Source organism: Sander lucioperca, chromosome 4 (assembly GCF_008315115.2).
Source record: "Sander lucioperca isolate FBNREF2018 chromosome 4, SLUC_FBN_1.2, whole genome shotgun sequence".
Classification (NCBI taxonomy): Eukaryota; Metazoa; Chordata; class Actinopteri; order Perciformes; family Percidae; genus Sander; species Sander lucioperca.
Window position 1 is genome coordinate 31,221,620 of NC_050176.1, and position 25,510 is coordinate 31,247,129.

Here is a 25,510-nt window from a genome sequence, read left to right on the forward strand (position 1 = left end):
AACTCATATCAATCACGTTTCCGCTCCTTCTTGTTTTTCGTTGGTTGGTATATTTCTCTGCAAAGAGAAGTGTCCTCCATGGTGTCATTGTAGGTCTCTTGAGGTTGAATATCCAGAAACAAGCGATGTCTGGGTACACACCAGACGAGAAGCTCCGTGTCGAGCAGATAACAAAGCTCCGGAGGCAGTGGCTGAAGGACCAGGAGCTCAGCCCGAGGGAGCCCGTGGTACAAGCTAAACCTCCCGGCGCTGTCGCTAAGTTCTGGGCTGGCTTTCTGGAGCCCAAGAGCCTGTGGAGACTTTACGTGAGTCCCGATACACAGCTAATGCTAGCTAGCAAAACAACCACTGGTGATAACGGTTACGTTACAAACAGAAATGATCAGATAACAAACTGAACGGTTTTCATAGTGTGACCATTGTTAGTGTTATAACGCTAACGTATTAAGCTACGACACGGCTAAGTGTTCACTCACATCCAACAGCTAACGTTAACCTTGCTAACCTACTGCTTTCTCAAAATGACAGGGTTGTTAAATTATTTCGACCGTTTGCTGAAATAATAATTGTGCTACATTTATCAGTTGACTATAGTATGGCGGTTCTTATCAGTATGTCATATTCTCCAGTGAATTCACATTTGGTTAAATAAGAAAACTGGCTGCAGCCCTGTTTCAGAGACAATTAACTTTATTATGAAATGGAGTACAAACCAGATGTTTACTGAGATAATGGAATAATATGTCCTTTTACATGTGGTGATGATTTGTTCTGTGAACTGTAACAGTCATACATTATCTTACTTGTTTGTAGGGTTGGGCGATATGGAGAAAATCATATATCACGATTTTTCTTTTTTAACCGAATACCTTGATATCGAGCTCACAACAATATTGTAGAGTTGACTATTTCACAGTAGGCCTAGTGAAAAATAGTGCTTTCACAAACTATTTACACTATAACATTTTTAAGGAAATAATCATCAGTAATATGAATATAATGACTAAGTCGGTAAAGGCAAATAATAGAACAGCTACAACAGTCTGGTAAGTTCAGAAAATTACATCACCTTACTGTAATACAGCCTGTAAAACCAGGAAAAGACTTATGCCATATTACAATATCCAAAATCTAAGACGATATCTAATCTTGTGTGACAATATCGATTTAATATCGATATATTGCCCAGCCTTACAGATTGTACATTTTAAACTTCTCTTGTCTCTGAGTTGCTTTGGTCCACTTTATGTTTCAGCATGTATCCATTCCATAAAGTAACCCCTATTCTGATTCAATTTCCTCTTTGTTAAACACTTCATTTTTGAGTATTTTACAGCTGAGTGTTTTACATGCATAAACTCCTCACCCACTCAGAGTAAAAGAGCATGATCCCTATGTTGTAGTATGTATTATCTTTTGTGGGGCTGTCAGAATAAACACTGTGATTCATGATGTACTTCTCTTCTATATACAATAACCTGTCTCTAATGTGCTTCTCCTCAGACCTACAAAGCATACACAGGTGGAGTTTTTACATTAACACGGCTGTTGATACCTGCTTGGATTGTTCACTACTGTGTGAAATACCATATTGCCGTAAGTCAACCGAAATTTTAAACATTATTTGGGATATTAAGAAATAAATAAGAAGTAACTATTACATGTTATGTGCAATGGAGTTAGACCTTCACTTGTGTGAATGCTTAAGTTTTTGAAGAGCCACGGATTGGCTGATTTTCTTTTTACTGTTGTGTATGCCCGCTATGAGCTTTCTTTTTTTTTCTTTTTTTTTTTTTTTTTTTTTTTAGGCATTTGCACATGTAAGTTCCTGAATAATAACATACAGTGCCTGACAAAAGTCTTGTCGCTTATCTAAGTTGTAGGAACAACAAATAATAACTTGACTTGTAGTTGATCAATTGGAATCAGAAATGGTTTATATGAAAGGCAAAGGCTTCTGGATTATGCTTATTATACCAAAATAAAGTTTTGTATCATTCATTGAGTTTTATCATTGAATTAGGACAGAAAGGTCAGATTTGGCTTGGACAAAAGTCTTGTCGTGTCTTTATATGATTCAACCAATCACAGATTAGAGTTTCACCTGTGACAAATACTGTAATTAACACATTCCTGGGTGTGTATAAAAAGAACTCCAGCACACCAGACCTTCATGTGAAGTGCAACCTGACCTCTCACAACATGCCAAAGATTCAACCACAGACCAAAGTGCTGATCATCAAGAGCCTGAAGACCAAGTCTGCTGCTGAGGTGGCAGACATCTTCAATGTATCCAAACGTCAAGTGGAAAGGATAAGAAAAAGATTTGAAGAAACTGGTGAAGTTCATGACAAGTCCAGGTCAGGCAGACCCCGTAAGACAACTGTTCGAGAGGACCGTTTGTTGCTTCGACAGTCCAGGGCCAGCCCTTTTTCTGGGCTGGCCACCAGAAACCCCTGTATCTATAACAACAGTTTGTCGAATTCTCTCACGCAGTGGCCTCCATGGCCGAATTAGTGCTCACAAACCAGCATTAAACAGAAGACAACTAAAAAAGTGTGTTGCATTTGCAAAGGCCCACAGCTTGGTGAAAGGATGGACAGTGGAAAAGTGGCAGAAGGTTGATTTTTCTGATGAATCATCCATTGAACTGCATCCCAATTGCTGCAAATACTGCAGAAGACCTGTTGGAACCCGCATGGACCCAAGATTCACCCAGAAAACAGTCAAGTTTGGTGGAGGAAAAATCATGGTTTGGGGTTACATGCAGTATGGGGGTGTGCAGAGTGGATGGCAACATCAACAGCCTGAAGTATCAACAAATTATTGCTGCCCATTACATTCCAAACCACAAGAGAGGGCAAATTCTTCAGCAGGACGGCGCTCCTTGTCATACTTCAGCCTCCACATCAAAGTTCCTGAAAGCGAAGAAGGTCAAGGTGCTCCAGGATTGGCCAGCCCAGTCACCAGACATGAACATTATTGAGCATGTCTGGGGTAAGATAAAGGAGGAGGCTTGGAAGATGAAACCAACGAATCTTGATGAACTCTGGGAGTCCTGCAAGACTGCTTTCTTTGCTATTCCAGATGACTTCATCAATACTTTATTTGAGTCATTGCCGAGACGTATGGATGTAGTCCTCCAAGCTCATTTTCTTTTTCCCAAGGCACCATGACTTTACGTATGCTCTGATGTTATTGTAGCATGTTTGTGTATTCACAATAAAGTATAATTTCTACCGTACATTACAGTATTTTTGTATGCGACAAGACTTTTGTCCAAGCCAAATCTGACCTTTCTGTCCTAATTCAATGATAAAACTCAATGAATGATACAAAACTTTATTTTGGTTTAATAAGCATAATCCAGAAGCCTTTGCCTTTCATATAAACCATTTATGATTCCAATTGATCAACTACAAGTCAAGTTACTATTTGTTGTTCCTACAACTTAGATAAGCGACAAGACTTTTGTCAGGCACTGTACATGTTTAACTATTTAGAGTGTTATTTTATTCTTTAGGTAGCATACAAGTAGGGCAACTTGCAAAGAAAGCAGGAGTACTTTGAATGCAACATTGACAATGTCATTGTCCCCTACAGCAAAGGCCATATGGCATTGTGGATTTGAAACCCAAGCTGTTCCCTGTAAGTATGATTTATTAATTCTACCATCGCACCTTTGTTCTGCCTGTAATCACTATAATCGTTATTTGTATTTTTTTGTATGTACAGCTGCATATCAGCTTGCTTTACCAGCCATAGTAAGACCTGATTGTCCTGCAGTCTGATTCCACACAAACAGGCCACAGTCCAGAGATGCTCTGACGAAAGCATAAAAGAGCTATTCTTTGAGATGTCTTCATGGAGGAAAAGAGTATTTCTAATTAGTTTGTCCTTGTCATTTTGTTAAGGGTGACACCATTCTGGAGACGGGAGAAGTTGTTCCAGATCTTCCTGACACCCATGGTCATCACTGAAGTTTCAATCATTTTCTGTTGTAAAAACTGTGTATATGCCAATAAAATATTACAAAGTTATTTATGAGTATGTATAATTTTACAAATGAATGTAAATAGTGACCTATTAAAGTGGAGACAGTAAGAGGCTTGAGTATTTTTTTAGAGAAACATTTTCCAGTTAACTGCCAGATCATCATGGTTAAAAAAAAAAAAAAAAAAAAAACAAATGTTAGTAAACTCAACCTTATTAGTGTAGCTCGTAGCAGTTAGCTGTAAATTAAATTTTTATAACATGTTACTCCACTTATTTAATGTTTTTAAATTCTAAGCGGGGTAATGAGGTGGGGATATAATGCTGATAGGTGGGACGCAAATTGAAAATTTTATGTTGGTTTAAAAGTTTAGATTAAGACCAGGTCTGGTACAGAACAAGGTAGCCACTTAAGATACACTGAATTTCCAAATGGCAAGCATAGCCTAATGAGCATAAAATGTTTGTCAAATTTGAACCTGTTGTTGAAGTTGAGGCAAATATTACTTATACTTTTATATGATTCCAGTTGTCTTTCAGACTGCTATTAGCTGGACTGAGATTGTGCCTTATACACTGTGCAGTATGTGGTATCATGTAGCATAAAAACAAGGCCTTAAAGACTCTTCAGTCAACTATTAACCATCCGTGTACTTCATGCTGTTTACATTACAGTATGTACACTGTAGAATAGCTATAATTAATAAAAATGTAAATAGGAAATAAGTTCAATGGGTTTTGTCTTTATTTGATTTTGTGTGTACGAACTCTTATTTTGGTAGTTCTTCAAAATGAAAAGATGGTGCTTTTATTCTGAAGGGCGGAAGTGGCTTAACTAGCTTGAATTTTTAAAAAAAAATACTCAGTACCATGTACGGTAGGGATATGGAAGGAGTGTTATGAAGCCAGGCTGCCGGACTTGTAAAGACTTGCTCCTGATTGACATATGTAGAAATGAATAGGTTTCTTCAAGACGAAGAGATCTAATCAGTTTCCAACTGCAAACGTGTCCGAGGAAGCCAAAAGTAAATATTGTTCAACTTTTCTCGAACGTCCTAACTGTAGAGGTCCTAGCCTAACTAGCTAACGCTAGATAGCTAGCTATAACGCAATACATCCATGCTATAACGCCCTAGCTTACTTAGCTAGGTAGCGTGCTAACTTTAGCTAACCAAGTTCGTGGGCTGAGTTCGCTGTTTCGATTAGTGGTAGCACGAATGTACCTTCGACAGAATAGTTTGTATAAAAGTCGGGATTGTTTAGATAATACCATCACTTCAATCCGACGTATTTCCAACTGTTTACCGACAAGAACGGTAACGTTACCCATTGAGTGGGCACCCTACAAATAGACGGCGTTAGATACTGTCCTAGCCAAACCTGCTAGGCTAACTAACAGAAAACAACAACATAACCGAAGGACAAACACGAGTGTCGATTTAATTGTAGGATTAATCCGCCGTGTTCTTCTCAGTGGTAACGTTAACATGTCTATCAAGCTTGTCCATATGAAAGGCATATGTAACGTTACAGCGCGAATAGATCGGATGTAACGTTAGGACCGTGATAATAGTTAAGTACAACGGACTGTCATAACCATATAACACTATCCCGTTCGAGTTAGGCCGCCATTTCTGTCATTTATTCTGCTCTTTTTTTAATACAAGACATGTTTGCTTTTATAAATATTTTTTTTCTTGTTACTGCAAGATACTTTCATGATATGATGTACGTGTAGGGTTCTTGAATGTATGTAAAGGTTATTTATGTAGATATGCATTTGAAATGGGGGAGACAGCCTTGTTCTTATTATATAAACTAAGCTGTCATAATAATGTATAATGTTAAAAAAGTAATTGTTCAGAGTAATATTTTATTGTTGTCATGATGAGAAGGATGAATAATACTGTTTTCTTTTTATGCTACATCATGTGCAACTTAATCTAGCACATTAATATTTTCTGTGCAAGTCACAGTGTGCAAACCTTTTAGTTGCCTAATGAATCTGATGTCAGATTTACTTGAAGAGCGTATTTTCTCAATAAACAGGAAGGTGTTTTGTGCAGTTGTTCGGTTTACTCTGAAATGAAGCTAAAACTTAAACCTTATTTTTCTTATCTTGTTAGATCATGTCAGCAATCAAGATTGCCCTGCAGCAGAGCCAGAAAAAGGGCAGAAGGAAAACCTCTGAAGCAATGTCTGCAGAGGTGTCCCCAGACTCCAAGTGTCCCATCTGTTTGGACATATTTAACAACATTTCTTACCTGAACGTCTGCCTACACAAGTTCTGTTTCCGCTGTATTCAGGAGTGGTCGAAGAACAAAGCTGAGTGCCCTCTATGCAAACAGCCATTTAATTCAATCTATCACAGTATAAAATCAGATCAAGACTTTAAGAAGTATGACCTGCAGCCGGTGGATAATGGCTCTTTCGGGACTTTTGGGGGAGTGCGGTTTAGATACCGCACAACTCTTACTGGAGTCCATCGACAGATGCGGGGAAGGACCTCTCCACCTCCAGACAATGGAGTAATGTTTGAAGCCTCAGCAAACCCTCCACAACAGCCGCAGGACCGCTACATCCGGCGGATGATGAAGAGGTTGGCAGCCAAGAGGAGAGCTGCGAGTGAAGGCAGGGCAGTGAACAGTGTCAGAGAGCAGGAAATGGTAAACTTCAGGAGGGAACTGTACCGACGGGGGGTGAGGATTCGGAGTGTCCGGGATGGAGGCCGCTCCCGAGACACCTCAGCTGAGTTCTTCCGAAGAAATCCTGCCTGCCTACATAGACTGATCCCCTGGCTAAAAAGAGAACTCATTGTGCTATATGGGGCCCATGGCTCTTTGGTCAACATAGTTCAACACATCATCATGTCACGCATTACACGTTATGATATGGAGGATGGAGCTATTCAGGAAGAGCTCAGGCCGTTCCTCCAGGGACGCACAGAGCACTTTTTGCATGAGTTCATCAGCTTTGCAAAGTCCCCCTTCAATATGGAGGCCTATGACCAGCATGCTGCCTACGACTGCCCCGCCCCTTCCTCAAATGAAGACAGCAGTTCCAATTCATCTGTAATAGCTATCTCAGAGGATGAGGAAGACTCAGTGGAGTTGGACCCCCCAGGAGACTCCACGTCTACTTTGAGCCACTCTGCCTGGGATGATGAGACGCCTGGGCCATCATATTCTACGACAGCGGAGCAGAGCAGGGCCGAGTGTCTGTCAGTCCTCGACTTAGACTCCGATTCAGACAGCAGTTTAGAGGAGGAGACACAGGAGTTTGGGGCCTCTCCACAGCAAATGACTCCTCATAACCAAACAGATGTGGCACACGGTGGAGTTAACAATGAAGAGTGTCTGTCTTATGACAGCGATGACTGTGTCATTATAAATTTCATTAAGCCAACAGCAGAGAGGACTCCTGAACTGGTTCAGCTCTCCTCTGACTCTGATGAGTCTGCTAGTGAAGATATTAAAGCAGTGCCTCTTCTACCTCAACACATCCGCTTCTCCAGTCTCAGTCCCATAGCTTCACAGAGTAGTGATCCAAGTGGTGCTGGACAGTCAGAAAATGCAGAAACGGACCACTATCATCAGTTTCATTCAAAAGACCGATGTAGCTCTTCGACATATAGCAGACACAAGACATCCAGTAAGTTAGACAGAAAAGACACAGGTAGAAGATTTGACAGTAATGATAGATCTAGAGAGAGGCACTTGTCTAAGGACAGAGACCATAGGAGAAAGAGGAGGTCAAGAAGTGCAGAGCGCAGGCACTCTAGCAGGAGCCCGGTGATCTCCCCCAGCAGCACTCGATCCAGAGAAAGAGGTTCTTCTTATTCCAGTAGCAAAGACTACTCAAAATGTGACCGTAATTATAAAAGGAGAGACTGTGGTTACAGCTATCAATCAAATAGGCATTACAGCCAAGAGAGAAATAATAGCGGGATGAATTACACAGAGAATCGGTCCTACTATTACAGTATTCGCAACTACTCAGATCGGCACTCTTGCTCCAGGAGCCACAGCAGAGATTCGCGGAGACGAGACAGGGGGCATTCTCGTTCGAGGACTTGTTCCAGCAGTCGCTCCCCTTCAACGAAAAGTAGATATCACACTAATAAGCCTGGTGGGAAGAGGAAATACAAAACAAGACATTTGGAAGAGGCATCCAAAAACACACTTCCCCACTCAAATACTAACGGTGACTCCCCCGTGTTGTCAACAAAACATAAGAAAAAGAGCAAAGAGAAGCATCGTAAAAAATCCAAAGACAGGTCAAGAAAGATTAGCAGGAGCCTCAGCGTGGAGCTCGTCAATGAGGAAAACTCTAATGAGCGGAGCAAGCATCACCATAAGAAGAAGAAGAAACACAAGAAGAAAAGTAAAAGGCACAAGAGTAACGAACGCACAGAGAAACACTTGCCCACTGTCATCACCATTGATAGTGACAGCGATTCTTTTTGCGAATGACAGTGTCACCCAGGCCAGCAGCACTAAACAAGGACAACCAAGGGACTGTACCACAGATGACCCCCGCCCCTCTGGACTCTCTCTCTCTCTCTAGTTTTATGGAGGTTCAGATGGCTTCACCGTTAGCAGCTAATGTCTGCCAGAAGTATTTTACATCAAAACAATGTTCAATATGTTGAAGGTCACCAGACCTTGACGGATATAGTGAATACACATATCCCTTTAAATGCCACCGCAAGTGTTTTCTACTGCAACAATTCATTGGACACTGGCTTACACGATTGTATTAGCCAACACCTAAAATAATCTTATTGTACGTGCAAAGTGCCACTATGAACAAGGAACAAGCAGAATGGAATCATTGGGAGTCGCACATCTTTTTTAAGTGTCAATTCTTATTCAAGAAATTCATTTTCTTTAATGGATGTATTTTATTTTAAGGTGGTCTCAGGGATAATATTGATTACAGTGATTTTTTTTTTTTTTGTCATCACAATTCAGCTATATTCTTAATGCAAAACAAATTCTACTTGCACATGGAGTAGTACTTATTATCCGCGGATGATGTTTGGATTTCAGACTTGGCTCTTTTGTATTCAATTTTATTTAAAATAAATTGTAATGAGCAACTGTGTGTGCTGTCGGTTTTCTGTTCCTTCCATGTGTTGAAGTATTGTTGGGTTCATGTTAGTAATAGCTGGGCTATACTCGCCATACGTTTGCAACTGTTGATTAATGGTTTTAATAGAGATGAAGCGATTGAGTGAAAGAATTGCGTGCCATGTCACATTTTACAACACTATATCCAAGATAAGGAGAAGATTATGAACTGTGTTCGGGGAGTAACCAACCTCTTTACTAGTTTACTAGAAAGATGGAAGATGTAAGAAGCTGAAAATGTACTGTAAATTCCTTTACATATTCGTAGCATCACAAATAAGAGGAGAAGTCATAATTTTGCATGCAAACTCAAACCTATCTGGTTCCTGTAGCTCTTAAAATAAACCTACTGTTGTAGCTGTAGAGTTCACTTTCTATTTCATGAGACATACCCTTTGCTCTCTGTCTTTTATATACCTTCCACAATACAGATATGCCAAGTGCTGGGCTGATTGTCTGCTTCAGTGTAGAAGGATGCAAAAAAAAAATCTGGATTTGTATTTAATTCTAAAAAAATCAGTCGACAAAAATAAACAGTGGTGTAATATTTATCTGTAATTTGGGCTGTGACAAGTGTTGAGGGAACACTTCTGAAGGCTCTGTGTAAGTGTGAAAAGGCATTTAATGTTTTTCTCAAACCCAGGGCCACAAGAAGTGGAACAAGATGGTGAATTTCGAGTAACTATAAAGCCAGGAAAATCATTATCCCTACAGTTAAGTGTCTGCGTGTGCTCTGAATGGAAACCCATGGCCTCCTGCAAGGTAAGTAGAACGGTAAACACATTGTTTGCCTTTAAAAACGATCAAGTAAAATACACCAGTATAAATAGCCTAAAACCACTAGGCCATTTATCTGATCTAAAATGTTGGTTTCGCCACGCCTTTATTTTGAAGGCAAACCAATCAAACAGGAAGAGAATTGTTAACGGTTGTGGCCGTAGTTTGTGGCTATAAAGGGTCTTCCTCACAACTTCTTTTTTACAAATCTTCACTTTTACAGGCAAGAAAACCATCGTCATGGCTTCCACGGTGCCCATTAAGGTAATAACCTAAAATGTAATGTCACGTTGAAAGTCTTACCAACTGAACATTGTGGGTTAAAACCACTGACTGTAAAGAATCTGTTAGCATCGTACTGTATTAGCAACGCTGTAACGTTACTTATAGCTATAGTCTGCAGTTTTAAACGGTCATGGGGGGAAAAACACAAGTTTTGTATGCTAACTGCAAGGTTGCTCTATAACTGTACGTGGTACTGTTTATAACAACTAGCTAGTATTAAAGGTGAACCATCTCAGGTGGTTGATTTAGCACGTGGCCACTGCAGACAGAGTGCACCTCACTGTAACGTTACGTGACAGCTGTCAGCAGGAGGTAATAACTACATTTACTCAAATACTGTACTTAAGTATACATTTTAGGTACTTGTATTTTACTTGAGTCTTTTCTTTTCAAACTACTTTCTACTTTTACTCCATTAACGTTACATTTCAGAGGGAAGTTTATAATACTTTTTTCTTCACTATGATAGGACGCATTTAGTTACTTGTTAACATTAAAGATTAAACGTTTTGCTTATAAAACACGTTATACCCTATAAAATATGATGTATTGTTAAACCATACAACATAATTAGTTGCAGTCCTATGCAAAATAGTTACATTAGCTTTACTTTAACCAACTACAGCAATAAAATCCTGCTTTTACATGAGGCCTAATGCTAATACTACTCTTAATGTTATAATATTAACAAGACACATGGACCGTTTTTTTGCATTGAGTACTTATACCTTTTAATAGGTACATTTTTCCTTATTTTACTGATGTGACATTTTCAATGCAGGACTTTTATTTGTAACAGTATGGTATAGTACTTTTACTTAAGTAAATGATCAGAATACTTCTTCACCACTTACCTTGATTTCATTGGTGTAGTATAGTGTACTGTATATTGGCCAGAATCTGCCTTTTTTTGGGGGGGGGCATATCATAGTGGGGGGTCTGAGTGTCCTCCCCCAGGGAAGTTTTGAGCATCAACGACTTCATTTCCTGCATTCAGATACACTTTTATGCACCAATTTACGGTGGAAATGCCTTTATTTAGCCTATGTGAAGAAGAAAAACACAGATGACAATTCAAAATATATCAAAAATATAATGGAAAGTATGTTGTTGCGTGTCATTGGGCATTTTTAAGTGGGTATATGGAAATCCTGGAGCTTTCTTAGTGGGTATACTGCATATACCTGCATATCATGTAGACTAGCCTACACCACGCACTGCTTGATTTAAAGTAGCAATACCATGCTGCAAACTTTACATAACTACAAGTAATATTATCAAAATGTACTATAGAACAACAGCGACTCTATGTTAGGCTATTATTAATGCACTGATTCAAGTTTTAGCAGCATTTCAGTGTTGTAGCTAGTTCCAGGTGGAACCAATTTTAAAGGTCCTATGACATGCTGCTTTTTGGATGCTTTTATATAGGCCTTAGTGGTCCACTAATACTGTATCTGAAGTCTCTTTCTGCAAATTCAGCCTTGGTGCAGAATTATATCCACTAGAGCCAGTCCCACAATGAGCTTTACTTAGTATGTGCCATTTCTGTGTCTGTAGCTTTAAATGCTATTGAAGAGGAGAGAGGGGGGGCAAGGTGGAGGGTGGGGGAGGGCTTGACCAACTGCCACTTTGCGGGAACTCCTATTAATGTTAAAAAACCTCATAAAGTGAAATTTTCATGCCATGGGACCTAGGCCTGCACGATTCGGGGAAAAATATTAATCACAATTTTTTAGCTTAGAATTGATATCACGATTCTCTGCCACGATTTTTTTCTCACGAAGTGTAATGTTTATTGCACACGTGAACCACGACAAAACAAAACAAATTGGCAGTACCAAACATAGATTTTTTTTTGGCACCTATAGCACATTGCGCATCACCACAAGCCTGTAAACATAGAGGCTTCAATGAAGACAAGAGAGAGCATAGCAGTGTTTTTTTTATACAGTCTATGTTTAAAATTCAGAGAAGAAAGTAGTAGCGTTTGTGATGCAGTCGGCTCGTAAAATTAAATGAGAATCAAAGTAATTTAAAATATATATATATATATATATATATATATATATATATATATATATATATATATAAATCTTTTTTTTAATCAAAAAAAAATCAAAGTTATTTAAATTGTGAACAGGGTGAATCGAGATCGCGATTTTATAGGGCTGGGCGATATGACCTAAAAATAAAATCCCTGATTTTTTTTTTTCTCCCCCTACTTAAAATCAATCTGCAGATGACAAAGAAATTGTTCAAAACAAGTTTTAACTTTATTTTGTTTTGACTCACACACACATGGGGCATGTATACCATTATGATTATTCATGCCAATTTTGTGGAAATATAAATTGGTTTGAGTGTTTTCCCTTTTTTTGGATGGGGGGTGCTATATATTCAACAACAAACAAACGGATGCGTGAGATAAAGCTGTTTTCACACATACAGGTAATTCACTTCTCGTTCCTCGCTAAAAGTTCAAATCATTTTAACGTTATTGTATGTAGCATACCTGTAGCAAGCTCCTTCGTAGTAACTAGCGGTAGAAACAAACGTCGAAGAGGAGCTCCGTGCTACAGAGCGGCGATTGCTAGTTGTTTAAGCCGCTACAGACCTCCATCACAGCTCGGTCGTATCAGCAGCATTTAGTAGATGTGTTGAGCCGCAAAAGAGTTCCTCAACACCGCCTCTGGTGCCCCGCATGGTGGTCCTTTAGGTCAGCGGTAGCTGGTGGTTCAGTTATCCGAGAATAGGTGACTCTCAGCCGGGGACAGAGCACCGTGAGCTGCCGGTCATTTCGGCGGAGATTACGGATAAGTAAGTAATGAAACTACTAGTTAAGAAAAGAATTCATGTTAGTCCCTGTCGCTACCATGTTGTTTGTGTATCTCTATGGCAAACGCGCGGGGCGAGGGCTGAGCCCGTTCGGAGCTATGGGAGCCCAGAGGGGAGCGTCTGTGGATGTTAAGGAGAAAATCGATTTTCATTTTAACAAATCGACGTTAACTACACATTCGAGTTAATCGATAAAATCGATTTATCGCCCAGCCCTACGATTTTATAACGATTAATTGTGCAGGCCTAATGGGACCTTAAAAATGTAACATTGTTAGTACTTTAATCCATTACTGTGCATCATATTTTAGAATCTGATCATATGTAGTACTACTTTCTAATACAGCTGTCAGATAAATAAGAAAGTACTTTATTTACCTCTGAAATGTAGTAAAGCTAGAGTAGAAGTACAGTACTTGAGGACATCTTCTTACCCTGGATCAATGCTGTTTGACTGACTGACTATAAGCAGTATGGTATGTACAAACACAGACAGCTTTCTCCTCGAGGAGGAAATAACCAGATCTTGTCATTGGAGTCTTGGATATTGTCAGTTGGTAACAAGTTAGTGACCGATTTGAATGTGTCCTCATAGTTAATAGACACTGCATTTCTTTTCTATTTTGTGTTTTTATCCATGCCCTAATTCCCCTACCCTGTTTGTAAACCAAATTATGAAAAGTTGTATGTATTTGTGTGTTGCTTTTTTTTTTTTTTTTTTTAATATGTATACAAATGGAAGAGTTTTGGTCAGATATTGATTCTGATGTAGTTGTGTGACATTCAAATTTTTGTTTAGATTGGAATAATTGGTGGTTCAGGCCTTGATGATCCAGATATCTTGGAGGGAAGGACTGAGCGTTATGTTGACACACCGTATGGAAAGGTTAGTTGTGTTTTGTGGCCCTAACCTGTTTCTTGTCAAATAGAGCAGTGTAAACGATAAGCTCTGTTGACATTCTGTCCTGTTTAGCTTGTAAATGATTCCTTACAGTAGTGTTTTTATTTATAATTGGATATTTCTGTTCTCCTTGAACAGCCTTCCGATGCTCTGATACTTGGGAAAATAAAAAACGTGGACTGTGTGCTCCTTGCAAGGTAAGAAAGGGTGTTCTACTATACTCTCAAAATGTGAATTTTTGTTCTCTATTAGCACCATCTAGTGAATATTTAATCATACTGCATGTCTTCAATATTTCACTGCATCTAACAATGAAGTGCCAAGCTATATTATCTTGTTTCTGACATTGACCTAAAGTTCAGTGAACATGATTAAACAATGTGTATCTAGAGTTCTGCTTGTTCCCATATTTTAGGCATGGGAGACAACACACCATTATGCCATCCAATGTGAACTACCAGGCCAACATCTGGGCACTGAGAGAAGAGGGCTGCACACATCTGTTGGTTACCACGGCCTGTGGTTCACTCCGGGAGGAGATTCAGCCAGGAGACATTGTCATCATAGATCAGTTCATTGACAGGTAAGTGGGATTTGACTACAACAGCAGGTTGTGATTCAGATATTTGTTTCTTCTTTCCACATACTCTCAGGACGTATAGTAAAACCGAGAATGTCAGAGCATTGAAATTGTATTCTGAGAATAGAATAGATTTAGCCGAGTATGTTTATCTTGATTTTCTGTGTTCAAACTGAACATGAAAAAAAGGTTTTGTCTAAGTGGGGCGAAAAAAAGCCAGTCATTTTAGTGAGGGGAAGTTATTCTATAAAAGTGATAACATGAAATCGCTGCAGATACCAGGCACTTTAAGACTGTCCGATCACACTTCTTTTAATTTATAGTTTAAGATCCTTAAATCATACGACTGGCATTCTCACACAACAGCCTTATTCTTATTAACGCAGCTAATAAGATATAGCATTCATGTCCTATCATAATCTGTGACATTGCACACCCTGAAGTGTGTTGCTGCTTATTTAAACAAGTTTACCTCTTTGATATTCAATCCAGAAAGCAACAAAGAGTGCCACAGTATGAAGTTTATGTGAATAAAGTGGCTACATTCATTGTTGTTTTATGAAGTAAACAACACCAATTAAGAATGTATTAACTGTCTTAATGTGTTCCTCTAAATAATTTGACCTTCTGACAAAGGTCTCTTGCACAACAACTCAAATCCTCTTCCCACACATCTCACTGACAGGATTCATGTTACTGTGGGACAAAAGTGTCCGGATAGCTGAGTGAGAGAGGCGAAGGACTCGACTTACCACGTTTGACACATTTGTCAAAGCCAATGTTTGTTTACTGTCATGTTCAGTGGGAAGAATTGTTAACCTCTGCTTGGGGTTTGGTTGAACTCTCAAGTGTCATAGTTGGCTAACGGCTTTAGCGAAAATTAAAAATGTCACTGTGACGCTCCTGCTATGGAAACGGTTGACACCTATATGATATTTGCAAAAATATATTTGTTACTAAACAGTCAAGGCTCCTTCCTGTCAGTTTCATTGTGGTGTATCAATCTCTTTGAGTTGTGAGAATTTCAGCCTTCAGTTGTCATTCATTTGATTTACTGAGCTAATACCCACCATCATGCTTTAATGGCTGTAATGGAGAGCTCTTCTTCACATGAAGACATACTTTTCATTTACTCATTTTAGAGTTGGTTTTAATAAGAGTTTATATTGACAATTATTGACAGTGCTGTTATGGTTTTGAAAGTGATTTTTGATGCAAGTTGGCCATAAATAAACTAGGTTAACTGATCCATGTTTATTTAGATCTAGAGATTATATATATATATATATATATATATATATATATATATATATTGTCTTCAGTTGCAACAAAACCCTTACAAAGTCTTGTATTTCTGTTTTTTTGATAACTAGAAATCCATGCTTAGTCTTCCTGAAGAGTCAAACAAACTTGCTGGTAAACCTGAGAATATCTTTCTGTTTTATTGACTGATGGGAAAGCATACTCTCTCAGCAGTGGCTGACCTCCAGGCATATACATATACTTTATGTGTAGCCTGACCCTGTGGGAGTGTGTGAGTTTCTCAGTTAGCTGATTGCACAAATTCCATTAAATAACTCAATATGTGCAGTGAGAGGTGCTGTTTAAGTAGCATGGCTTATTTGTTTCCAGTGAGTTGAACTGCCTGCCAACAGTCGTGTCAGTGTGTTCCCCTGCACACTTGCATACCACTGCGTCACGTTGCCCGTGGCTTTGTTTTGCCATGTAAGCGAAAGGTTCCACCACCAGCATCAAGCACAGACAAGATCTATTTATCAGAAATGAGGAAGTTGCTTGTTGGGACTAGTTCAGACTTGTCCTGCAGCATGTGACAGCATGTTTATAAAGGCTCCACTTTATTGATTCAACAATCATTGTCACTTTGCTTTTCCAAACCAAACACTTGGTCGAAAATCCTCCTATTTTGACACTTGATTTAGATGTTCTTGTTTTGATTTTCACTTCTGATCTGTTTTTCATGGCACCCTCTATCATTGGTAAAACAATCTGAATAGTGCTATGATTTCCCAAAGCTTTAGACCTTTCAAGTGACGAGCTGTACGTCAGACCTGCTATGATGGAACTGTGTTTCAGTAAATATCTAATGCATAGTAGTCCATAGCTCATCTTTTTTGCGTTTTAGGAATTTAAATATTTAATTTTAGGCTTTCATTCTTTGCAACAATGATCCTGTAATGGCGTTGCTAATGAAATGCCAGGCCCAGATAATTGGATTTCTATTACATAAACAGGCATTGTACTGAGCCCGTAGTTTTTCCCACACACTACTGTTATGGATTTCAGCAGGGTGGAGCTGCAGCTGGCTCAATCTGTTTAAGCAATGACTAGTCTTCCAATGCCAGAGTTATGAGTAAGAGATAGGGTTGGGCATCAACTTAAAAGATCCTGTCTATGTGAGGTTCACTCTTTCGAAAATTTTAATGTCTGAGATAATTGTGGTATGACTAAGCAATCCCTGGGGAAAATAGAAGACGACCAAAGTTATACCATGAATCAGCACCACTGAGAAATCTATCTTTTATTTATTTTTTTTAATACCCCATTACATAATGATCTACATATGATATAACCAAACGCTCAAAAATAATTCAGTCCTTGCAAAACAAGCTGAGGGCATACAGGGAGACGCAAAATCCCCACTGTTCTCAGGCCACTGGGCTAAGTCAGTCTCTTGTATACTCCCGACCCGGCTCCATAAAGAGCTGAAGGCAGGCAGGCTGGCATTGTGCCTGGTGGAACCCCACTGACTCAGCAGAGCTGGAAATTAAACAACTGTTATTGGCATGGTGCAGGAGACCAGGCTGCTGCTGTTCTCTGTTAACGCTTGTATAGTCCTTGTGACAATTAACTTTTACTTGCTGCTTGCCAGGACTACCAAGAGAGCTCAGACGCTGTACGATGGGCAGCCAACCAGTCCTCCAGGAGTGAGTCACATCCCCATGGCTGAGCCTTTCTGCAACAGAACCAGAGAGGTGAGTCCTCGAATACCTGTACATACCCATGTCAATGCCTGTACTCACTGAGCTTTTGTTTTCCAAAATTAATTAATTCATTTTTTGTATTTTTTTTTTTTACTTCAAATTTACTCATTTTCATTTACTTCATTTTTTAATTGTGCATAAATATTACATTTACATAACATATCATGTCAAAATATAATTGATAATAATTCCTGTACAATAATATGAGTTGGCCCGACCAAAATGGACCAGAAGTGTGAAGATAATGGAAAGGTGAAAAAAAGCGGCACATGAGAGCTACACGGTTCAGAGTCCAATTGCTGACGGCTGAGCCACATCTGATCCACAATAAAGTGCTGCATTTTAACAAAAAAAAATGAATTGCTTAATTAAAGCTTTAGTGCATAACTTTTTGATATTAATGAACGTCCGTTACATTCAAGCCATTGCCAAATGAGTTGATACAAAGCTAATGAAGACTATCAGCTCCACACAACTCCGTCTGTATTTCTCAGTATGGCTACGTTCAGAAGATTGTGTCATCCGGTGACTTTACCGCGCAGAAACTCGAGTGAAGATAATGACCATCATGTTTTTTTTTTTTAATCCTCTGTGTCCTCTTTTGCTACTAGCAACTGCGTGGAGGAGGGGTGGGGGCTGTGCACAGTCACGGAAGGCTTGTGTCACGTGGATGCGCCACTATAGCTTTTAAAGGTGCACTATGAGTTCATGCATGGTCACTTCTGTTGTTCCAAGTAAATTTCAAACAAAACAGAGCAAGCCCGCCCCTCCCCCCATGTTTCAGTAACTGTCATGACTAACTGACTGTCAGTAACACCCACCCCTCCCCCAACCATCTTGTTGGTGATTGCTGGAGTGGTTTGTTGTATTTTGGTGCACAGCCTGTGCCTCTAGTGTTTGACGTTTACGACCCCTGTGTTGTCTCCTGAGACCGGGCTTTTTCACAGTGTATTCAGGGGGCCGGCAGCTAGCGGATCAAGGAGAGAAGTCTACGATTTGAGACAAAAATGAAATCCCGCTGAAACCATGCAGGAACTCATAGTGCACCGTTAAGGATGTTAAATTAATATTGTTTACATACATGAAACATTTTGTGGCAAAAGTATGTGTCATTGGGGCTTAATTGTGTAAGAGGAAAAAGTATGCAATCGATCGTAAAATGCTCGGATCGAAGCAAAATGTAAAAGCATTCAAACAAAATTCATTTTAATAGTTTTAAAACCTAAAACACTTAAAGGTAGCTGCAAACTCGTCTGTACTGTCACTTTTATTCTACCCACTTGCTTTTGCAACTATGTAAAAGCATCCATAAACAAAACTCTATGAACGGTGATATACAAATATAATGCATGAGGCACAGGTCAAGTATTTCCCATGGTATAAAACACATTTATGAAAAAACAAATTGGTTTGTTTTTTCTGACTATGTAAGTTGTTTATTATATAGATTGTATTACTTGTATTACTGCCATAATGTTGCTAATTATTAGGAAATGATTTGTAGAAAATGAAATAATTTTTTTTTAAAGTACAAACAGTGAGTTTGCTGTTGTTCTGCAGTTTATATGTCCTGTTTGTTTATATTGACTGTACTGACCTGAGCACTTTTTAAATCACTCATAAAAACACCTCTTCAGAGTAGCCTTCCACCTACTATAGTCTCACATATCCACTGTTAGTTGCTGGTTTTATTGTTTCACTTGCTTTTAATGTGCTTGTTTTATGTCTTGGTTTTATTGCTTCATCTGTTTTAATGTGCTGGTGTTACTGTGAAGTGTCTTGAGTACTATGTAAAGCGCTATATAAGCAAAATGTAGTATTTATTATATTGAAAACAATTAGTCACAAAAAATGGTAGGTCCGCAAAAAACATCTTGTGTTGAGGGCAGCTTTAACTTTCAAAATAAATATTTTCTGATCTGTAGTCTCGTGTGTCAGCGCTAGAGCTGATCTCCAACAGACTGAAACAGGATATCGGATCAGGAGATGGCACACAGCATAGCAGGCAGTGTTTTATTTCCTCAACACTACAGTTGAGAGAAGGAGATGAGCAGCTAATAAAACCACGTCAACAGTTCCCGCCTGTTCTCCCATCCCATCAGCTGTACGGAGACGGTTACTAACTCTCTGTCCTGGTGCAGGTTCTGGTGGAGGTGGCGCGGAGCCTGGGGGTCAAGTGCCATGTGCGAGGCACCATGCTGAGTATCGAGGGCCCCCGCTTTTCCTCGCGGGCCGAGAGCCTGATGTTCCGCCAGTGGGGTGCTGACGTCATCAATATGACCACTGTGCCAGAGGTGGTCCTTGCCAAGGAGGCCGGCCTGTGCTATGCCAGCATCGCCATGGCAACAGACTACGACTGTTGGAAGGAGCACGAGGAGGCGGTAAGTGGCAGGCTGGAGATCCTAACGGTGTTTTTTTATTTTGATGTCTCTTCTGTCCTTGTTTGTGCCTTGTGTGAGTCGGTATCGGCAAAGTGGGATGCACGGTTGGTGCATTTTGGGTGGCATCACTTCCTTCCTTTTGTGTTTGTTGTCTGTGCAGCCAGTAGTATCACCTTTTTTATTATGTTTGCTTTTAATTGTTTAAGATTTGTTTAGTTACTTACCATACCCCATGGGTTTTTCTTAGCATTCAGCTTACCACCACTGGATAACTTTTGGATAAAAGCTATGAGCTGGGTCCCAGCAGGCTAATAACTAAATATACTGTAGCATTTTATTATCTAACTTGTCATCAGGTTATATACTTTCATATACTTATATACTTTCTACTTTTACTAAGCTGGTGATTTACACTTGACCCAGATCCATCTTGCTTGCTGGACCACTTGTGCCAAAGTGTGCTATAAAACAATTATTGCACAATTGTATCCAATCCTTCAGCGTTAGCTCTGAGCTAGAAGTGCGATTGTGACGCATCATCAAGGTAGTAATCATTGCTCTCACAGAGAAAAATGTTGATGATGGCAGCCAGATGGTCACGTCTATAAAAAGATGTACCAGACAGTCTATTTACTATAAGCAAAACAATAGTTGGACATCTCTGGTTTCTGTAACAGGACTCATTATTTCAGTTTTCATTTACTCAGCCTGGTAAGTTATTGTTGAATAAAAATAGTTTTAAAACCATTTTTGTTTAACTTGATGCAATACAGTAATCCCTAGCTTGTTTTTCTCCTCACTTCCTGCAACTCGAGGATTTTCTGAGTTGTGCTTGTAACAAAGGGGACATTGTTTACTGTAAACTGCAGTGATCAGTGTCTTCTTGTAGCAGGAAACAAGCTTTGGGTACATGATGACCTCCTCAGTTTTTGCCACAGAGCATGCTAGGTGTTGATCACTTGAAATTGATTGATTATACAAACAGGCACATATTGTTTGGGTACGCATTCACTGTCTCACAAACTTCGGAATTGCTTTCATAAAAAAAGTAAATGTGTACTTTTCCAGGGATAGCATAAATTAACTTTTTTGGTAATAGCTCTGTCACTTTTAAGGCAGTTCTGTCAGAAGTTAACTTTATGCTTTCCTCTTGGAGCTGATTTGAAGAAGAGTGTTACATTGTAGGTGGGAACACAAGAGCAAAAACAAGTCTTTGCTTTTATAATGATAAAGTTTCAATTACTTCAAATACCATTTTGACATTTTTTTTTCTGCAGTGTTTAAAGTTAGCACATCACTGAACCGTTACATTATTAAGAAGAAAACATTCCTAGACCATATGTCATAAAAATGTTTTTAAGACTCACTTTTATTCTCTAGCTTTTAATTTTAGTTGTGTTTATCCGGTTTTCTTTCCTTATTTATTTATTTATTTATTTATTTATTTATTTATTTATTTATATATATATATATATATATATATATATATATATATATATATATATATATATATATATATATATATATATATATATATATATATATATATATATATATATATATATATACACACACACATACATATACATACACACACACACAGTCATGTGAAAAAATTAGGACACCCATGCTAAAGTTGACTAAAAAGAGGAATAAAAAAATCATCTTTTGGAAATTGATCTTAATGCCTTAATTAAAAAAAATTTAATCCAATCTTTAAGGACACCAATTTTCTTTGTGAATGAATAATGTATCATAAATAAATAAATGTTTTTCCTTAAAATACAGGGGGCATAAGTAAGTACACCCCTATGTTAAATTCCCATAGAGGCAGGCAGATTTTTGTTTTTAAAGGCCAGTTATTTCATGGATCCAGGATACTATGCATCCTGATAAAGTTCGCTTGGCCTTTGGACTTAAAATAGCCCCACATCATTACATACCCTAGATTGGCATGGTTTTATTTCAGTTAACCTAATAGCTAACTGAGATAAGATCCATATCAATGTCAATGTATCAATGTATGTAATGATGTGGGGCTATTTTAATTCCAAAGGCCAAGGGAACTTTATCAGGATGCATAGTATCCTGGATCCATGAAATAACTGGCCTTTAAAAATAAACATCTGCCTGCCTCTATGGGAATTTAACATAGGGGTATGTATAATTATGGCCCCTGTATTTTAAGGAAGAACATTTATTTATTTACAATACATTATTCATTCACAAAAAAATTGGTGTCCTTAAAAGGTTGGATTTTTGCTCTTTTTTTTTTTTTTTTAATTAAGGCATTAAGATGAATTTCCAAAAGATGATTTTTTTATTTTTTTTTATTCCTCTTTTTAGTCAACTTCAGAATGGGTATGAATACTTATGAGCAGCACTGTATGTTTATCTGATTTCAAGGGTTTCAATTTGTGTCTCAACTTGTTTCTACTTGAATCGTGTTGTATTTCCACTATATATGTAAATGTATATATGTGTGTGTTTTATGCTTGTATACATGTATTTTCGTCTTTCTGAAGCACTTTGTTGCAAAGTTCTTTGCTTCTAAAGTGCTATATAAAAGAAATAAACTTATGATGGGTTCTCAACAAAGGTTTTCGCCATCTGTGCGCCGTAAGCAGAGCAGAGTATTTGTGGCTTCTCTTGGCTTCCGAGTAACCTTCTCTTTGTCAGACACTCTGGATAATGCAGTTGATATACTGTGTGTGGGCGAGTTTCAGCTTATTTGTCACTGATCCAGCCAAACTCACAACTTAACTTCCGAGTTCCTGCAGCTGACCTCTTCCCCCTCCTGTCGCAGAAGGCTCGCCACATCCTTCCCCCCCAGTCAGCTTGCCTGCCAGCCTCCGGTGGAAGCCCTGCCAGAGGAGGTTGAGTCACACTGAGTCATCAGCTTCACTGTCTTCATCCTGGCAAACACCACAAAAACATGAACCCAGTCATTGAATGTGACATGAAAACAAAGCACTCAAGGGAGGGGTTAATTGAGGTTAAAGGAGAAAACACAAGCACAGGACGGAAATAATGTAACTTACTGTACAGTACATGTGCCTGAGTAATGTTGATTATCACATAATTTCATGCAGATATACTTAAATGGTTTTTAATTTGACTGTGTGACTGAGGCCTTAGTTTCTGTACGTGAATACAGCTGATAAATAAACATGCTTATGATTTTTATTTCCCCTTTTCTTGTAGCAATGTTCATCAGGTGAATAATGTTATGATTGCCAGTGTCATAGACATGGCAGGTGAACTGTCTCAAAGACTTAAGTGTATAATGAATACCACGTAATGAGTCATTGGAGTACAAGGCCCAGATGGTATCTACTGATTTTTACATCTGCACTGTTGGCTATTTCTGCGGCTGACTTGGCGGGTTCTGCTGTGACTTGAATAAACTTGGAGATAAAACTAAATGTCTCTTTGAACAGCTCACCTTGCTGTCCAGTATAGAGCTGGTACAAAGTGACAAGATACTTAAAGGAAGCGCAATTTGCATTTCTGTAAGTGATTCTTATCACACGCCGGCTGTTTTCTTCCCTTGTCCTAGGTCTGTGTTGACAACGTAATGAAGACGATGAAGGAGAACGCCAACAAAGCCAGCAGTATCCTGCTGACTGCAATACCTCAGATTAGTCAGATGGACTGGGCTCAGACAATGAAGACCTTGAAAGTAAGTTGTCAACTTCATGATGATTAATTTCCATTCACTAAGTGTTTGAAGAGGTTGTGAAAGAGGGTCTGTTTACCTTTTATAGCTGGCTATCTTGAACTGAGATCTCATTTATACTGCCTCCCGTCTCACTGAGCCACATCTTAAACTGTGTTTTCAAAAGAATAATCAAACCATCTGGAGCATTACCACTCACGAGACACTACCCGTTCATGAAAGTGATTATTACCATGAGGCCCAAGTGCCGAAAAAAAAGCAATGATCGCTCCATCTGCGAGGCTGACTTTGTGCTGTGTTGCAGCTTTTTATTGTACAAAATCCATCTCAGCTGATTTAACTTTTAATGGAAATATTTTTTTGGAAACATTTAAGCATGAAAACACACCATGACTGTAATACATATAACCGTCTTAACCCAATATGTGGTAATAAAAATATGAAATGCATAATTATCAGTGCACATGTTCAACAAATGTTAATACAAATGTTTAACACATTTTTGTAGCATATTAATTGCGCTTAAGAAAATCACATAAGTGTTTTTACACTGGGTACGTCCATTTGCAACAATACTTTTTAATATGCTTGAAGTACATTAAGGTTGCAGGAAGGTAAGTAGGTACATTTCTATTCAAAATGTATCTTTGTTTATTGGAAAGGTTCACACTTTGGAATAACATAATTTATCTGAATTGTGGTAATGATAACCGGCACATCCGTTTTAATAAAACTTCCAGATTCATTATGTCCTCTGTTTATCTCTTCAACTTTCTAATGTATTTCACTTTTGGCCTCAGACTGGACTGAAACAAACACTAGGCAACTTTCACAATCTAAATGTAGTTATTGTTGCTGTATGTCTTTGACACATACATGGGGGGGAAAACTATTTTGTTTCTTCGGTTACAGGCAATGGCCCAATCTTCAGTAATGTTACCAAAACACTAAGCGTGCAGAAAACGAAGTAGAAAAGGATACCAGACACCACCTGTATCGCCACCGACCACAGACTCAACTCTGCCTGTGGATTTGTCATCAGTGAATCACAAGAAAGTGCCTCACATAGAGTATATAATGCACGTATTCTGTCTTCGTTGGAAAAGGAAATCGGTTACTGTTATTCTCTGGAACACCCATGAGTATCTTCACTCCAGCAGCAGTTTTTCTGTCAGTCCCACCCTATGTTTAGTTACAAAACATCTCAAAAGAGCAACAAAGATGTTAGGTCTTCTAAGGATTATACTAGATATTTTTTTGTGCATTTATATTTTGTGTGGTCTGTCAACATTTAAAATGTATATATTTGCCTGTAAACTTTTTGGTGTTTTTATTGCTGTTAATGCAATTAAAATGCTTGGCAAGTTTAGCACATACATACTTTGTTACTGCCTTAGTTACAAGTAATATAAACATTTTTTAAAGTAGAATCTGATGTATTGAACGTATCACATGTATTGAAGTAAAATCTTTTAAATGCCTGGATACTACAAAAAAATGTCTGGTTATTAATACTGGGAATGTTTGTATCTTTTGCTTTTCACATGCACATTTTATTTTTTGTGAAATATTTTTATTTGCTCTTCATGTTTTACATATTTCATGAATAATCAAACCCCAACTGCATTCAATTAATATGGGATAGGAGCTGCACTGTACATGCAAATTGTTTTCCAGTTATTAAAACAGCTAATTGACCGTATTTGGAGTACTTTTGAGAATCTGACTGCATTTATTGACACTGACAGAGATGACACGACATTTTGTTGAAGTGCTGGGCCTTCTGTTAGCGCTCATGTTTTCCATTTCCCTTTTCTTATCTGCATTTGCTGCACCTGAACGTCCTCACGCTGCACAGTATCTAAAAAAAGAAATACTTGGTACCTTGTATTTCCCCTATATCGCCTTGTCTAAACAACATTAATGCATTATGCTTCATATA

General features: G+C 38.5%; 3 protein-coding genes across 4 annotated transcripts; all 3 read left to right on the forward strand.

Moving 5' to 3' along the window:
* The first annotated feature begins 23 nt into the window (after window positions 1-23).
* Window positions 24-4,040, forward strand: ndufb6 (NADH:ubiquinone oxidoreductase subunit B). The gene is made up of 4 exons (XM_031276896.2): window positions 24-305; window positions 1,504-1,596; window positions 3,604-3,648; window positions 3,915-4,040. Exons 1-4 carry the CDS (start codon window positions 126-128, stop codon window positions 3,978-3,980), a joined length of 384 nt encoding a protein of 127 aa, XP_031132756.1. The 5' UTR covers window positions 24-125; the 3' UTR covers window positions 3,981-4,040.
* Window positions 4,041-4,848: 808 nt separating this feature from the next.
* On the forward strand, window positions 4,849-9,094 carry toporsa (topoisomerase I binding, arginine/serine-rich a). 2 transcript variants are annotated; one of them, XM_031276895.2, is made up of 3 exons: window positions 5,025-5,309; window positions 6,120-8,469; window positions 8,570-9,094. In XM_031276895.2, exons 1-2 carry the CDS (start codon window positions 5,211-5,213, stop codon window positions 8,463-8,465), a joined length of 2,445 nt encoding a protein of 814 aa, XP_031132755.2. In that variant the 5' UTR covers window positions 5,025-5,210; the 3' UTR covers window positions 8,466-8,469; window positions 8,570-9,094. The 2 variants fall into 2 exon arrangements, with proteins under 2 accessions (XP_035855949.1, XP_031132755.2); XM_036000056.1 differs by lacking the exons at window positions 5,025-5,309; window positions 8,570-9,094 and adding an exon at window positions 4,849-5,018 and having other exon boundaries at window positions 6,120-8,535.
* Window positions 9,095-10,024: 930 nt separating this feature from the next.
* Window positions 10,025-25,458, forward strand: LOC116034258 (methylthioadenosine phosphorylase). Its single transcript, XM_031276837.2, has 8 exons — window positions 10,025-10,166; window positions 13,825-13,911; window positions 14,065-14,123; window positions 14,342-14,509; window positions 17,397-17,499; window positions 19,650-19,889; window positions 23,449-23,571; window positions 24,481-25,458. Exons 1-8 carry the CDS (start codon window positions 10,143-10,145, stop codon window positions 24,517-24,519), a joined length of 843 nt encoding a protein of 280 aa, XP_031132697.1. The 5' UTR covers window positions 10,025-10,142; the 3' UTR covers window positions 24,520-25,458.
* Window positions 25,459-25,510: the final 52 nt, after the last annotated feature.